Source organism: Dendrobates tinctorius, unplaced genomic scaffold (assembly GCF_039654945.1).
Source record: "Dendrobates tinctorius isolate UK_male_01 unplaced genomic scaffold, ASM3965494v1 ptg000094l, whole genome shotgun sequence".
In the NCBI taxonomy this organism is placed as follows: Eukaryota; Metazoa; Chordata; class Amphibia; order Anura; family Dendrobatidae; genus Dendrobates; species Dendrobates tinctorius.
This window is the reverse complement of record NW_027361762.1, coordinates 11467373-11483564: the sequence shown is the minus strand read 5'-3', so window position 1 is coordinate 11483564 and position 16192 is coordinate 11467373. Positions and strand designations below refer to the sequence as shown.

General features: G+C 41.9%; 1 protein-coding gene across 1 annotated transcript in view; it reads left to right on the top strand.

Annotated features, from left to right (window-relative positions):
• IFT56 (intraflagellar transport 56) overlaps positions 1–16192 on the top strand; it is a 144061-nt gene that overhangs the window by 39398 nt on the left and 88471 nt on the right. Inside the window, 1 exon segment of the mRNA XM_073586669.1 lies at positions 2061–2110. Within this exon segment, the coding sequence (XP_073442770.1) occupies positions 2061–2110 (50 nt within the window).

Below are 16192 nucleotides of genomic sequence, written 5' to 3'. Positions count from 1 at the left end.
CACTAACCGACCAAGATACGGTCAGTATTTTACATGCGTAATACGGATAAATGGCCCCTAAACAGTGCTCCGTATGTCATCCGTAATCAAGGTGTGGTCGCGTATTTTGCGCATGTAAGCATCCATATGTAATCCGTATGGCATCCGTATGGCGAGATTTTCTCGCAGGCTTGCAAAATGGACATATAATGCATCCCTATGACAGGGTTTCTAACAGAAACCAAAGAATAGATATAGACACACAGAATGCATGACAGCATCACACCTCTTGCCATGTTAACCCTCAACACACACACTCCTCTCACCTTTCACCATCTCCACTCACTCTTTCACTCCACATACGACCCCTTCTCTCACTCCTTCTCTCATACTCACGCCGTCATCGCCGCTGCTCCACGATCCCCGACATCTTCCCCCGGCGCCATCCTGGTTCCAGACGTTGTCCACGCCGGCGACATGTTCTTGCGGCGACGCCATCTTGAGTATCGTGAAATCCCGCGATACTCAAGATGGCGTCGCCGGAAGAACATGTTGCCGGCGTGGATGACGTCGGGATCCAAAATGGCGTCGGCGAAATCTCGCAAGTTTTCGCCAACGCCATTTTGGATCCAGACGTCGTCCTCGCCGGCGACATATTCTTGCGGCGACGCCATCTTGAGTATCGTGGGATTTCGCCGATCCAAAATAGCGTCGCCGCAGGAACATGTCACCGGCGTGGACGCCGTCGGGATCCAAAATGTCGTCGGCGAAATCTCGCGAGATTTCGCCGACGCCATTTTGGATCCCGACGTCCTCCACGCCGGCGACATGTTCTTGCGGCGACGCCATCTTGACTATCGCGGGATTTCGCCGATCCAAAATGGCGTCGCCGCAAGAACATGTCGCCGGCGTGGAGGATGTCTGGATCCAGGATGGCGCCGGCGGAAGAAGATGTCGGGGATCGTGGATCAGCGGCGATGACGGCTTGAGTATGAGAGACGGAGTGAGAGAAAGGGTCGTATGTGGAGTGAATGAGTGAGTGGACGTGAGTGGAGATGGTGAAAGGTGAGAGGAGTATGTGTGTTGAGGGTTAACATGGAAAGAGGTGTGCGGTGACGTCACCGGTTACAACTGGACGGAAGTTGTTACAACTGGAAGCTGCTTAGGGCATTTATTATTATAGATATATACATATATATGTATATGTGTCGATATCCATTCTTTTGTTTCTTTATTAAAACTGTCAGTGTGAGTTTACTGTATAGCGCACTGAATTGCCGGCTTTGCTAAAAGACACCTGGTGCGTATTTCTTGCAAGTCACATGTGTGGTCCGTGTGTAATCCGTATTTTTTGTGCACCCATAGACTTGCATTGGCGTACTACGGCCGTAGTACGCTGACAGTCCCAGCATGCTGCGATTGCCACAGACCGTAGAATACGGATGAGAAATATACGGCTGGTGCGAGGGACCCCATAGAGAATCATTGGTCCGTGTCTAATGCGTGCTTTTAGCGCCTCTCACTCGGCCGTATTCCTCGACAGTGTGACCCCGGCCTTACTTGTATCATATTTGTATTGCGGGTGGCTTAGTTTGGACAGTGGTATCAAATTGTCTAAACCTGTTTTGTGAATCCATAGCTGAAAAGCTTTTGAAACCTCTTTAGTCTATTTCATTTAAAAATATGTAACTGTTCCCATTTCGGCAATTCTACTACATACTGCCTCCGTAGTTGGCTGCAGAGATATATAAACTAGCAATATTATTAACGGTTTTACTGATTTTAATGTTACATAGAGTTCACAAAACAAAAAAAATATATTGAGCAGTATTTTTTTTATTTTGGTATCTGTTTGCTCCACTGTTGGTGAAGCCCAAGTACCATCTTGAGAAGCCCTACTGTAGAACATGACATAATAGAACATTTATGTAACAGATTCTTGTTTTTTTTTTTTTTTTTTTTTGGTTTTTTTTTTTTACTAAATAGTAATCCTATCAAGAACTATATTATTTCAATGTTAAGTAAAGTATATCATTTGTTCAATGTATTCATTTTCATTTTTGTTTTCAATGATTTTTCAGCTCCTAAAAGCCACCTGCAGAATCGCTTGCTTTTCCACTTGGCCCATAAGGTAGAAAATGAACAAGTTAATATTGTTTTGCTTTAAAGGAGATTTCCATTATGTTTTAACTAAAGCTTGATTGCCCGTTGTATTAAATCAAATGAAAAAAACTGTACTCACCTGGCATTAACATCCAGTGGGGGACATCATGCGTCGGCTCCAGAAAATCGGCCTTCTCATTCCATCTGAGTCATTCTTCAGTCAGACGTTGAATCTGGCAGTTGAGCAGGGGACACAGCTGTAAGAGCAGATGAGCTGCGCTCCTCGGGGGCGCGACCGCAGGTTTTTTATTTTTATTGCATCCTCCTTGGCCAAATGAGCTTCACTTATTTTCCAGTGGAAAATGCTAATGGGTACACACAGCCTGATTTACTATTCTTGAGAAAGGTTTTTGGTGATGTTATTTAAGTGCCTGGACACACTGTGCTTTTATTTTTATCATTAACTTATTAAAAAGCTTTATTTATCAATAGAAAAAATACAGTATTTATCTGAAGCGTAGATATATTCAGTTTTATAACTTACCTTTGGTATGACAATCAGTTTAGTTTAGCAGAAAAGAGGATTACCACAGCACTCTAATGGGTGAAAATTTTCCTTCTTATTCCATCGCAAAAGTAACAAATGGCAACATTTCAACTCTACATGAGTCTTTCTCAAAGACAGAAACATAATGATTAAATACCCAGCAGTAAATATATAGCAAAGTGCATGAAAATAATATACGGTACTTAGTTAACATGTTTTTTGATTAAAAAAAAATGCAAAAGCCATCCCACCACTTCACGGTGACCCTAACTGGGATGGTCCTAACTTTAATATTAAAAACCTTATAAATGGTATTTTGTGCTCTTTATTTACTGCAGGTAAAATTTAATCATTATGTTTCTGTCTTTTGTTTTTTTTCTTTTCAGTGGCTAGTGTGAATGTGCACTTACATGCACATCAGTCTGTATCCCAGTGCAGACTTTCCGTTTTTTCAGTCTGTTTGCATCATGTGCATATAAGGGTGTGGCCTGCCTTTTCTCTGAGCTGGACATTCCATTGAGGTGGTTCCCCATGCCTCTGTGTCTACTAGCTGGGTCCAGTCCTTCTCAGCCTTTATTCACATGCATGTCACTTGACAAACGGTAAGGTTTTTAATATTAGAGTTAGGACCATCCCAGTTAGGGTCACAGTGAAGTGGTGGGATGGGATCTGCATTTTTTTTTTATCAAAAAACATATTAACTTAGTACCCTATATTATTTTCATACAGTATGCTATTTATTTATTTATTTATTTATTTATTTACTGGAGGGTATTTAACTCCTTAGTGAAAGAGCCAATTTGGTACTTAATGACCAAGCCAATTTTTACAATTCTGACCACTGTCACTTTATGAAGTTATAGCTCTGGAACGCTTCAACGAATCCCACTGGTTCTGTTTGTTTTTTCATGACATATTGTACTTCATGTTAGTGGTAAAATTTCTTCGATATGACTTGCGTTTATTTATGAGGAAAAAAAACGGACATTTGGCAAAAATTCGGAAAATTTTGCAATTTTCAAACTTTTAATTTTTGTGCTCTTAAATCAAAGAGTCATATCGCACAAAATAGTTAATAAATAATATTTCCAACATGTCTACTTTACATCAGCACAATTTTGGAAACATTAATTTTTTTTTGTTAGAACATTATAAGGGTTAAAAGTTGACCAGCGATTTCTCATTTTTAAAACAAAATTTACACAACTATTTTTTTAGTTACCACCTCACATTTGAAGTGAGTTTAGGGGGTCAGTATGACAAAAAATACCCAAAAGTGACACCATTCTAAAAACTGCACCCCTCAAGGTGCGCAAAACCACATTCAAGAAGTTTTTTAACCCGTCAGGTGCTTCACTAGAACTAAAGCAATGTGGAAGGAAAAAATGAACATTTTACTTTTTTTCACAAAAAAATTTACTTTAGAACCAAACTTTTCATTTTCACAAGGGTAACAGGAGAAAATGGACCACAAAATTTGTTGTTCAATTTCTCCTGAGTACGCCGATACCCCATATGTGGCGGAAAGTCACTGTTTTGGTGCATGCAGGGGCTCAGAAGGGAGGGAGCACTGTTTGACTTTTTGAATGCAAAATTGGCTGGAATCAATTGTGGGCGCTATGTCGCATTTGGATGTGCCTAAACAGTGGGACCCTCCAATTCTAACTCCAACCTTGACCCCGATACACCCTTAACCCTAATCCCTAACCCAAACACACCCCTAACCGTAATCTCAACTATAACCACAAGCATAACACTAACCCTAGCCCCAATCCTAACACTAGCCTTACCGTAACCCAACCCTAACCCTAGCTCTAACCCCAACTTTAGCTCTTACCCTAGCCCCAATCTTAACACTAGCCCTACCCTAACCCTAGCCCAACCCTAACCCTAGCTCTAACCTCAACCCTAACCCTAGCTCTAACCCCAACCCTAACCCTAGCTTTTACCCTAGCCCCAGTCCTAACCCTAGCCTAACCGTAACCTTAGCTTTAACCCCAAACCTAACTCTTGCCCCAACGCTAACCCTAGCCCCACCATAACCCTAGCTATAACCCCAACTACACACGCGGTCAAAATTGTTGGTACCCCTCTTTTAATGACACAAAAACCCACAAAGGTGACAGAAATAACAAACAAAGATGTCTGAGAAAAGTAATAATAAATAAAAACTCTATGAAAATGAGCAAATGAAAGTCAGACATTGCTTTTAAACCATGCTTCTACAGAATTTAAAAGAAAAATAAAACTCATGATATAGACCTGGACATAAATGATGGTACCCTTAACTTAATATTTTGTTGCACAACCTTTTGAGGCAATCTCTGCAATTCAACAATTCCTGTAACTGTCAATGAGACTTCTGCACCTCTCGACAGGTATTTTGGCCCACTCTTCAAGAGCAAACTGCTCCAGTTGCCTCGTGTTTGAAGGTTGCCTTTTCCAGATGGCATGTTTCAGTTCTTTCCAATGATGCTCATTAGGATTTAGGTCAGGGCTCATAGAAGGCTACTTCAGAATAGTCCAAGGTTTTCCTCTTGGCCATTCTTGAGTGTTTTTAGCTGTGTGTTTTGGATCATTATCCTGTTGCAAGACCCATGACCTGCGACTGAGACGAAAGCTTTCTGACGCTGGGCATCACATTTCTCTCTAGAATACCTAGATAGTCTAGAGATTTCATTGTACCCTGCGCAGATTCTAGAGTAGACACCCTGTGCCAGATACAGCAAAGCAGCCCCAGAACATAACAAAGCCTCCTCCATGTTTCACAGTAGGGACATTGTTATTTTCTTGATATGCTTCATTTTTCCGTCTGTGAACATATAGCTGATATGCCTTTCCAAAAAGTTCCATTTTTGTGTTATCTGTCCGTAGGATATTCTCCAAGAAACTTTGTGATTTATCAACATGTAGTTTGGCAAATTCCAGTCTGGCTTTTTTATGATTTTTTTTTTCGACTATGGTGTCCTTATTGGTCGTCTCCTATGAAGTCCACTTTGGCTCATGCAACGATGGATGGTGCAGTCTGATACTGATGTTCCTTGAGCTTGAAGTTCATCTTTAATCTGTTTAGAAGTTTTTCTGGGCTCTTTTGTTACCATTCGTATTATCCGTCTCTTCGATTTGTCATCAATTTTCCTCCTGTGGCTACGTCCAAGGAGGTTGGCTACAAGTCCCATGGAGCTTAAATTTCTGAATAATATGCGCAATTGTAGTCAAAGGAACATCAAGCTGCTTGGAGATGGTCTTGTAACTTTTACCTTTAACATGTTTGTCTATAATTTTCTTTCTAATCTCCTGAAACAACTCTTTCCTCTGCTTCCTCTGGTCCATGTTGAGTGTGATACACACCATGTCACCAAACAGCACAGTGAGTATCTGTAGCCCTCTATACAGGCCCACTCACTGATTCCAAGATTGTAGACACCTGTGATGCTAATCAGTAGACACACCTTGATTTAACATGTCACTTTTGCAACATTATTTTCAGGGGTAGGGCTCATGCTCACTTGCGATGAAATTGGACGAATTCAATCCAATAAAAAATCGGATTGAATTCGTACCAATGTTAATCTATGATGGTGTCTTCATCTGCGTTTTTTTTTTTTCCTGCTCGGATAGGATCAAGATTGGGCTGGAAAAAAAATCGCAGCATGCTGCGATTGTAATCGCAAATCGGATCGCATCCCGCAATGAAAGTCAATGGGAGCGATAAAAAAAAATCGCACAGTACTCGCACAATGTCCTTAGAAAAGTCGGCAATTCATATGTGGCTATACAGTAAAATCACACTGACAGGTTAAAATAGAACAGATAGAATACATGTATACAAATATAATAGGTTTGTGTATGTATGTATGTATGTGTGTGTGTATGTATATATATATATATATATATATATATATATATATATATATATATATATATATATATATATATATATATATATATATTTATATATATATACAGTTGTGGCCAAAAGTATTGACACCCCTGCAATTCTGTCAGATAATACTCAGTTTCTTCCTGAAAATAATTGCAAACACAAATTCTTTGGTATTATTATCTTCATTTAATTTGTCTTAAATGAAAAAACACAAAAGAGAATGAAGCAAAACATTGATCATTTCATACAAAACTCCAAAAATGGGCCAGACAAAAGTATTAGCACCCTCAGCCTAATACTTGGTTGCACAACCTTTAGCCAAAATAACTGTGACCAACCGCTTCCGGTAACCATCAGTGAGTTTCTTACAATGCTCTGCTGGAATTTTAGACCATTCTTCTTTGGCAAACTGCTCCAGGTCCCTGATATTTGAAGGGTGCTTTCTCCAGACTGCCATTTTTAGATCTCTCCACAGGTGTTCTATGGGATTCAGGTCTGAACTCATTGCCGGCCACCGTAGAAGACTCTAGTGCTTTCTCTCAAACCATTTTCTGGTGCTTTTTGAAGTGTGTTTTGAGTCATTGTCCTGCTGGAAGACCCATGACCTCTGAGGGAGACCCAGCTTTCTCACACTGGGCCCTACATTATGCTGCAAAATTTGTTGGTAGTCTTCTGACTTCATAATGCCATGCACACGGTCAAGCAGTCCAGTGCCAGAGGCAGCAAAGCAACCCCAACACATCAGGGAACCTCCGCCATGTTTGACTGTAGGGACCGTGTTCTTTTCTTTGAATGCCTCTTTTTTTTCTCCTGTAAACTCTATGTTGATGCCTTTGCCCAAAAAGCTCTACTTTTGTCTCATCTGACCAGAGAACATTCTTCCAAAACGTTTTAGGCTTTTTCAGGTAAGCTTTGGCAAACTCCAGCCTGGCTTTTTTATGTCTCGGGGTAAGAAGTGGGGTCTTTCTGGGTCTCCTACCATACAGTCCCTTTTCATTCAGACGCCGACGGATAGTACAGGTTGACACTGTTGTACCCTCGGACTGCAGGGCAGCTTGAACTTGTTTGGATGTTAGTCGAGGTTCTTTATCCAACATCCGCACAGTCTTGCGTTGAAATCTCTTGTCAATGTTTCTTTTCCGTCCACATCTAGGGAGGTTAGCCACAGTGTCATGGGCTTTAAACTTTTTGATGACACTGCGCACGGTAGACACAGGAACATTCAGGTCTTTGGAGATGGACTTGTAGCCTTGAGATTGCTCATGCTTCCTCTCAATTTGGTTTCTCAAGTCCTCAGACATTTCTTTGGTCTTCTTTCTTTTCTCCATGCTCAATGTGGTACACACAAGGACACAGGACAGAGATTGAGTAAACTTTAATCCATGTCAACTGGCTGCAAGTGTGATTTAGTTATTGCCAACACCTGTTAGGTGCCACAGGTAAGTTACAGGTGCTGTTAATTACACAAATTAGAGAAGCATCACATGATTTTTCGAACAGTGCCAATACTTTTGTCCACCCTCTTTTTTATATTTGGTGTGGAATTATATCCAATTTGGTTTTAGGGCAATTATTTTTGTGTTTTTTCATTTAAGACAAATTAAATGAAGATAATAATACCAAAGAATTTGTGTTTGCAATCATTTTCATGAAGAAACTGAGTATTATCTGACAGAATTGCAGGGGTGCCAATACTTTTGGCCACAACTGTATTTATATTATAGATATGTTATATATATTATACCAGGGATCATGGTATCTCAGACCATTGGAGGGCCGGAATATAGTTTAAAAAAAAAACTATGAACAAATTCCTATGCACAATGCACATACCGTATCTTATTTTGAAGTAAAACAACAAAACCGGAACAAATACAAAATTTAAAATGAAGAAGTAAAGTTAAATCAACAAATTTACCAATTTTTTAATGGGTTCTTTGAATATCCTACATTTCAAGTCAATTTTTTCTCTTTCTTGATATCATTCTTTCCTAGGGATTCCAAATTACTATTAGTAAAATACGAATACATATACAGCACTACAAAAACAATATACCAGCAATAAAATTGCCCACACAAAGACATACAGACTGCACTGCCATCAATGCAGTCTCACCAGTGCCCATATTGGTGGAACTCCACTTTTACCTCAGGCTCAGACTGGTGTGGTGTGAGCGTCCCCAATAAGCAGGTAAATGTCCCCAATAGGCAGGTAAATGTCCCCAATAGGCAGCATAGTCCCCAATAGGCTGGTAAATGTCCCCAATAGGCAGCATAGTCCCCAATAGGCAGGTAAATGTCCCCAATAAGCAGCATAGCCCGCCCCAATAGGCAGGTAAATGTCCCCAATAGGCAGCACAGGTTCCAATATTTAGTATAGGTCCCCAATAGGCAGAGTAGTCCCCAACAGGCCAGTAAATGTCCCCAATAGGCAGCATAGTCCCCAATAGGCAGGTAAATGTCCCCAATAGGCAGAACAGGTCCCCAATAGGCAGGTAAATGTCCCCAATAGGCAGGTAAATGTCCCCAATAGGCAGCACAGGTCCCCAATAGGCAATGTGGCATGGCAACTGGTCATGTGATTGTTGGACGATATGTATTGCAGAGGCGGGTGGCCCTGTGATGGAATCCTCGGCGTGTTTTGCTATACATTGGGAGGCTTCGAGGTGACTTGGAGAGATGGGTGGGTCCAGTCACCTACATACCCACCCAAGGGTTGTGTGGCTGAATACCTAATGAAGCCTGTGTGTGATTGTGAGGTTCAGGACCTGCAGTGAGGTCATGACCATGTGACCAGCTCATGTGATCCATACCTCACCTGTGGGTGTGCTTACAGGCTATGTAATTGAGGTGTGTTTAGCACATAGGAGTGAGTGTTTGGGAGTCTGCTGGTGTAGACAGACTTCTATACAGTATGTCCAGGCTAGACACTACAGAGTGGTCTGTGTGCAGAGAGGGAGAAGCCTTCCTGTGTCTGTGGCTCCAGATAGAGCTCTGCTATGGACATTGATGCTGTGTCTGCCTGATATAAAGACTGTATACCACCTTGTGTTGCAGATTTGATGGTTTATGGAGCAAATAAACTCACATGGATGTTGAAAAGAATGTGCCTCCTGTATACTCCTACGCAGCTGAGTGAGTACAATCATTACAGCAGGTAAATGTCCCCAGTAGGTAGCATAGTCCCCAATAGGCAGGTAAATGTCACCAATAGGAAGCATAGTGCCCAATAGGCAGGTAAATGTCCCCAATAGGCAGCATAGGTCCCCAATGGGCAGATAAATGTCCCCAATGGGCAGGTAAATGTCCCCAATAGGCAGCATAGGTCCCCAATAGGCAGGTAAAGGTCCCCAATAGGTAGGTAAATGTGCCCAATAGGCAGGTAAATGTCCCCAGTAGGCAGGTAAATGTCCCCAATAGGCAGCATAGTCCCCAATAGACAGGTAAATGTCCCCAATAGGCAGGTAAATGTTCCCAATAGGCAGCACAGGTCTCCAATAGGCAAATAAATGTCCCCAATGGGACCTGGCATTTCAAAAAAAAAAAAAAATACCAGTACGCACCTATGTCCCCCAAGCTCTGAAGAGGCGCCCGCTCGACTCAGTCCTGCGGGCCGTAGTTTGAGGACCCCTGTATTATACGGTATATATATATTATAGATATTATATATATATATATATTATATATATAATTATTAAATATGTATATATATATATTATATCGTACTGCATTCTTTTTTTTTTTAAATCAGATTATTTTTTATTAAATAGTTTTAACTTACAAAATTGAGACAAGGCACACAGTTTTAACATACAGATTTGAGACATACCTCTTATACACAACCCAACCCCCCCCCATTATCAAATTATAACTCATATATCCGTGGGTCCCTTGGAATGTGACCTATAAATGTATAGTAAAAAAAGGGATAAACACACAAAAAAAAACAAAAGAAAAAATGTTTTAAGGGGGACAATATGAAACAGGATAAGACTTGTATAGCATAGAACTATGAACAGTCAGGCACATAGTACAAAACTAACAATAGACATATTCATGAAACCTATTCATAAAGCAAGAGGTCATATGGAACCAAGAGGGAATAAGGGGTACCATAATTAACGAAGCATAGGGAACAGATTCTCCAGCAGCAAAATTTGGGATGGCAAACCCGGGGTGTTAAGCCAGGGGCTCCAGATTTTATCAAATTTTCCCATAGCTTTTCTTTTAATATACACTTCTTTTTCCAGCCTTATAGAACTATTGACTCTATTAATAAACTCCTCCACCGTCGGGGGTGCAGATTGCTTCCAGTGCAAGGCAATAGTTTTCTGTGCTATATATAGAATTCTAGCCATACCGATCGCCAGCGGGTCTTCCACAGGAATGTCCGGTATAATACCCAGCACACAGACCTTTGGATCAGGGAGCAATCTTGTACCATAAACTCTTGCCAACGTATTCAGAACATTATTCCAGAACCGTCCAAGCCGAGGACACTCCCAGAACATATGCATAAGGTGTGCATCAGGTAGGCTACATCGGGGGCAGCACGAGTCACTCCTTATCGCGATTTTGTGCAAGAACGCAGGCGTTTTATATTTCCTATGTATTAGATACACCTGCGATAATCTCTGGGTCTCCGATAACGAAAGACAGGGCACTGAATTCAATACATAGTCCCACTAATCATCTGAGAGCTGGCCAACATCCTCCTCCCATCTAGCTTTGGTGCAAAGGGGGTACTTATCGTGGAATGCATTGAGAAGTATTCTATAGATGGAGGAAATCAGTCCTCTTCTGGAGCCCAAACCCCCCACCAACATTGTCAAGGGATTAGGGTCTAGACTAAGATCTCTAGTTTTGATTTCCGCTGCATACGCATGCCGGAGCTGTAAAAGTCTGTAGAAATACCTATGGAGAATGTCAAATTCAGTGCGCAGTGGTTCAAACTGTTTTAATGTATTTTTAGACTGAATGTGTGCCACCGTCATCACCCCCTTCACCTCCCAATCAGAGCACCCTTCTAAAGTTTGAAATTCCAGAAGACTAGGATTATGCCACAATGGTGCAAACAAAGAGCAATCAGAAACACCCAACAGGTGCTTTCCTCTATCCCAAACCTTATATATCATGGCCAGAGTTGGAGCTTGAGATAATTTGTTTCCCCCTCCCCGGGCGTCTACCATATACATTGGTACTCTCCAGGGGCTATTCTGAATTGCCAGTCGCCCATTTTCTCCAGTGCACCACACTGATCCCAACCCTTCAGTTGCTGAATCTGAGCCGCCAGATAGTAGATCCAAGTATTCAGGATAGCCAGCCCCCCATTTGTTTTTTCTCTTTGTAGGTACTCCAGACTGATTCGAGCCTGCTTTTTTTTCCAAAGTAATTGTCTGAATAACCTATGAGCCCTCTGAAAGCACCATGCCGGGATCCACACCAGGGAGTTGTGAAGTATATAGGGGCATTAAAACCATTTTGATGGGATTTCCTCTCCCAACAACTGATAGGGGAAGTCTACACCATGCATCAATTTTAGTTACAAATCTAGTCAGATTAAGAGGCACATAGTCAACAGGTTTAGCTGTAACATTGATCCCCAGATACTTAAATTCTGTTACCAGTTTAATATTGGTTTCCTCTAACCTCTACATGTCTACACACGGGTCTATAGGCATAAGTACCGATTTGTTCCATTTTATAAGGAGGCCCCGACCACTTACCAAATTCCTCAAGGATAGCCATAATTGGTCTAATAGAGGAAGAGGCATCCCCCAGATAGAGAAGCATGTCGTCCGCATAGAGCGAGATGCGTTCCTCCAGGTCCCCCACCCTAAATCCCTGCACTTCCTTAGAGGCCCTAATAATACATGCTAAGGGTTCAATAGCGATGGCAAATAGGAGGGGCGACAGAGGACATCCCTGTCTTGTTCCCCTCCCTATCGCCACCACCCCAGACAACTCACCATTGACCCTAATCCTAGCTGACTGACCATTATAGAGTAGCTTAATGAGGGCCAAGAACTTAGGGCCAAACCCCATTCTTTCTAAAATCTTCCAAAGGTAACTCCACTCAACCGTATCAAAAGCCTTAGCTGCGTCGAGCGATTAGCACCGCCCTGGCCCCCGCCTCAGGAGAACTTAACTGCATATTGAGGAACAACCGACGCAAATTAATGGCAGTAGACTTCCCCGGCATGAACCCTGACTGATCCTCATGAATGAGCCCAGCAATAACCTTAGCCAGTCTGACCGAGAGAACTTTGGCAAGAATTTTAACATCCGTCTGGGGTAGAGAAATGGGCCTGTAAGATTCAGGATGGAGGGGATCCTTACCCTGCTTAAGGATGACCACTATAATAGCCTCTAGCATGGACGGAGGGAGCTGTCCCGTATCACTTGCAGATTGAAAGACTTTTAGCAGCAGAGGCAGTAAAACACTACTGAAGCGTTTGTAAAATTCACCAGGGATACCGTCCAACCCTGGGGCCTTCTCATTTGGAAAAGCTGAAAGCGCATATTCCAGCTCCTCAATCGTCAGGGGCCTATCCAACTCCTCAACTGCCGGCTTAGAAAGTTTAGGAAGTTTTATCTTCTTTAACCCCTTCACCCCCAAGGGTGGTTTGCACGTTCATGACCGGGCCAATTTTTACAATTCTGACCACTGTACCTTTATGAGGTCATAACTCTCGAACGCTTCCATGGATCCCGGTGATTCTGACATTGTTTTCTCGTGACATATTGTACTTCATGTTAGTGGTAAAATTTCATTCAAATAACTTGCGTTTATTTGTGAGAAAAACGGAAATTTGGCGAAAATTTTGAAAATTTCGCAATTTTCCAACTTTGAATTTTTATGCCCTTAAATCACAGAGATAAGGCACACAAAAAACTTGATAACTAACATTTCCCACATGTTTACTTTACATCAGCACAATTTTGGAACCAAAATTTTTTTTTGTTAGGAAGTTATAAGGGTTAAAAGTTGACCAGCGATTTCTCATTTTTACAACACCATTTTATTTTTAGGACCACATCACATTTGAAGCCACTTTGAGGGGTCTATATGATAGAAAATACACAAAAGTGACACCATTCTAAAAACTGCACCCCTTAAGGTGCTCAAAACCACATTCAAGAAGTTTATTAACCCTTTAGGTGCGTCACAGGAATTTTTTTGAATATTTAAAAAAAAATGAACATCTAACTTTTTTTCATAAAAAAAAATACTTCAGGTTCAATTTTTTTTATTTTACCAAGGGTAACAGGAGAAATTGAACTGCAAAAGTTATTGTGCAATTTGTCCTGAGTACGCAGATACCTGATATGTGGGGGGGAACGACTGTTTCGGCGCATGGCAGAGCTCAGAATGGAAGGAGCGCCGTTTGACTTTTTCAATGCAAAATTGGCTGGAATTCAGATTGGACGCCATGTCACGTTTGGAGAGTCCCTGATGTACCTAAACAGTGGAAACCCCCTACAAGTGACCCCATTTTGGAAACTAGACCCCCCAAGGAACTTATCTAGATATGTGGTGAGAACTTTGAACCCACAAGGGCTTTACAGAAGTTTATAACGTACAGCGGTACAATTAAAAAATCATATTTTTTCCACAAAAATGATCTTTTCACCCCAATTTTTATTTTCCCAAGGGTAACAGGACCCTAAAAGTTATTGTGCAATTTGTCCTGAGTACGCTGATACCCCACATGTGGGGGTAAACCACTATTTGGGCGCATGGCAGAGCTCGGAAGGGAAGCAGCGCCATTTGACGTTTTTGGCTGGAATTGAGATCGGACACCATGTCGCGTTTGGAAAACCCCTGATGTACCAAAACAGTGGAAACCCCCCACAAATGACACCATTTTGGAAACTAGACCCCCTAAGGAACTTATCTAGATGTGTGGTGAGAACTTTGAACCCCCATGGGCTTCACAGAAGTTTATAACATAAAGCCATACAATTAAAAAATCATATTTTTTAAACAAAAATGATCTTTTCACCCTCAATTCTTATTTTTCCAAGGGTAACAGGACCCTAAAAGTTATTGTGCAATTTGTCCTGAGTACGCTGATACCCCACATGTGGGGGTAAACCACTATTTGGGCGCATGGCAGAGCTCGGAAGGGAAGCAGCGCCATTTGACGTTTTTGGCTGGAATTGAGATCGGACACCATGTCGCGTTTGGAAAACCCCTGATGTACCAAAACAGTGGAAACCCCCCACAAATGACACCATTTTGGAAACTAGACACCCTAAGGAACTTATCTAGATGTGTGGTGAGAACTTTGAACCCCCATGGGCTTCACAGAAGTTTATAACATAAAGCCATACAATTAAAAAATCATATTTTTTCCACAAAAATGATCTTTTCACCCTCAATTCTTATTTTTCCAAGGGTAACAGGACCCTAAAAGTTATTGTGCAATTTGTCCTGAGTACGCTGATACCCCACATGTGGGGGTAAACCACTATTTGGGGGCATGGCAGAGCTCGGAAGGGAAGCAGCGCCATTTGACGTTTTTGGCTGGAATTGAGATCGGACACCATGTCGCGTTTGGAAAACTCCTGATGTACCAAAACAGTGGAACCCCCCACAAATGACACCATTTTGGAAACTAGACCCCCTAAGGAACTTATCTAGATGTGTGGTGAGCACTTTGACCCCCCCAGTGCTTCACAGAAGTTTACAACGCCCGGGCGTGAAAATAAAAAATTCGTATTTTTTCCACAAACATGATCTTTTAGTCACCATTTTTTTATTTTCCCAAGGGTACCAGGAGAAATTGGACCCCAAAAGTTGTTGTCCAATTTGTCCTGAGTATGCTGATACCCCATATGTGGGAGAAAACTACTGTATGGGCACACGTCGGGGCTCGGAAGGGAAGTAGTGACGTTTTGGAATGCAGACTTTGATGGAATGGTCTGCGGGTGTGATATTGCCTTTGGAGAGCCCCTAATGTACCTAAACAGTGGAAACCCCCCACAAATGACACCATTTTGTAAACTAGACCCCCCAAGGAACTTATCTAGATGTGTGGTGAGCACTTTGACCCCCCCCAGTGCTTCACAGAAGTTTACAACGCCCGGGCGTGAAAATAAAAAATTCGTATTTTTTCCACAAACATGATCTTTTAGTCACCATTTTTTTATTTTCCCAAGGGTACCAGGAGAAATTGGACCCCAAAAGTTGTTTTCCAATTTGTCCTGAGTACGCTGCTACCCCATATGTGGGAGAAAACTACTGTATGGGCACACGTCAGGGCTCGGAAGGGAAGTAGTGACGTTTTGGAATGCAGACTTTGATGGAATGGTCTGCGGGTGTCATGTTGCCTTTGGAGAGCCCCTAATGTACCTAAACAGTGGAAACCCCCCACAAATGACACCATTTTGTAAACTAGACCCCCCAAGGAACTTATCTAGGTGTGTGGTGAGCACTTTGACCCCCCCAGTGCTTCACAGAAGTTTACAACGCCCGGGCGTGAAAATAAAAAATTCGTATTTTTTCCACAAACATGATCTTTTAGTCACCATTTTTTTTATTTTCCCAAGGGTACCAGGAGAAATTGGACCCCAAAAGTTGTTGTCCAATTTGTCCTGAGTACGCTGACACCCCATATGTGGGAGAAAACTACTGTATGGACACACGTCGGGGCTCGGAAGGGAAGCAGTGA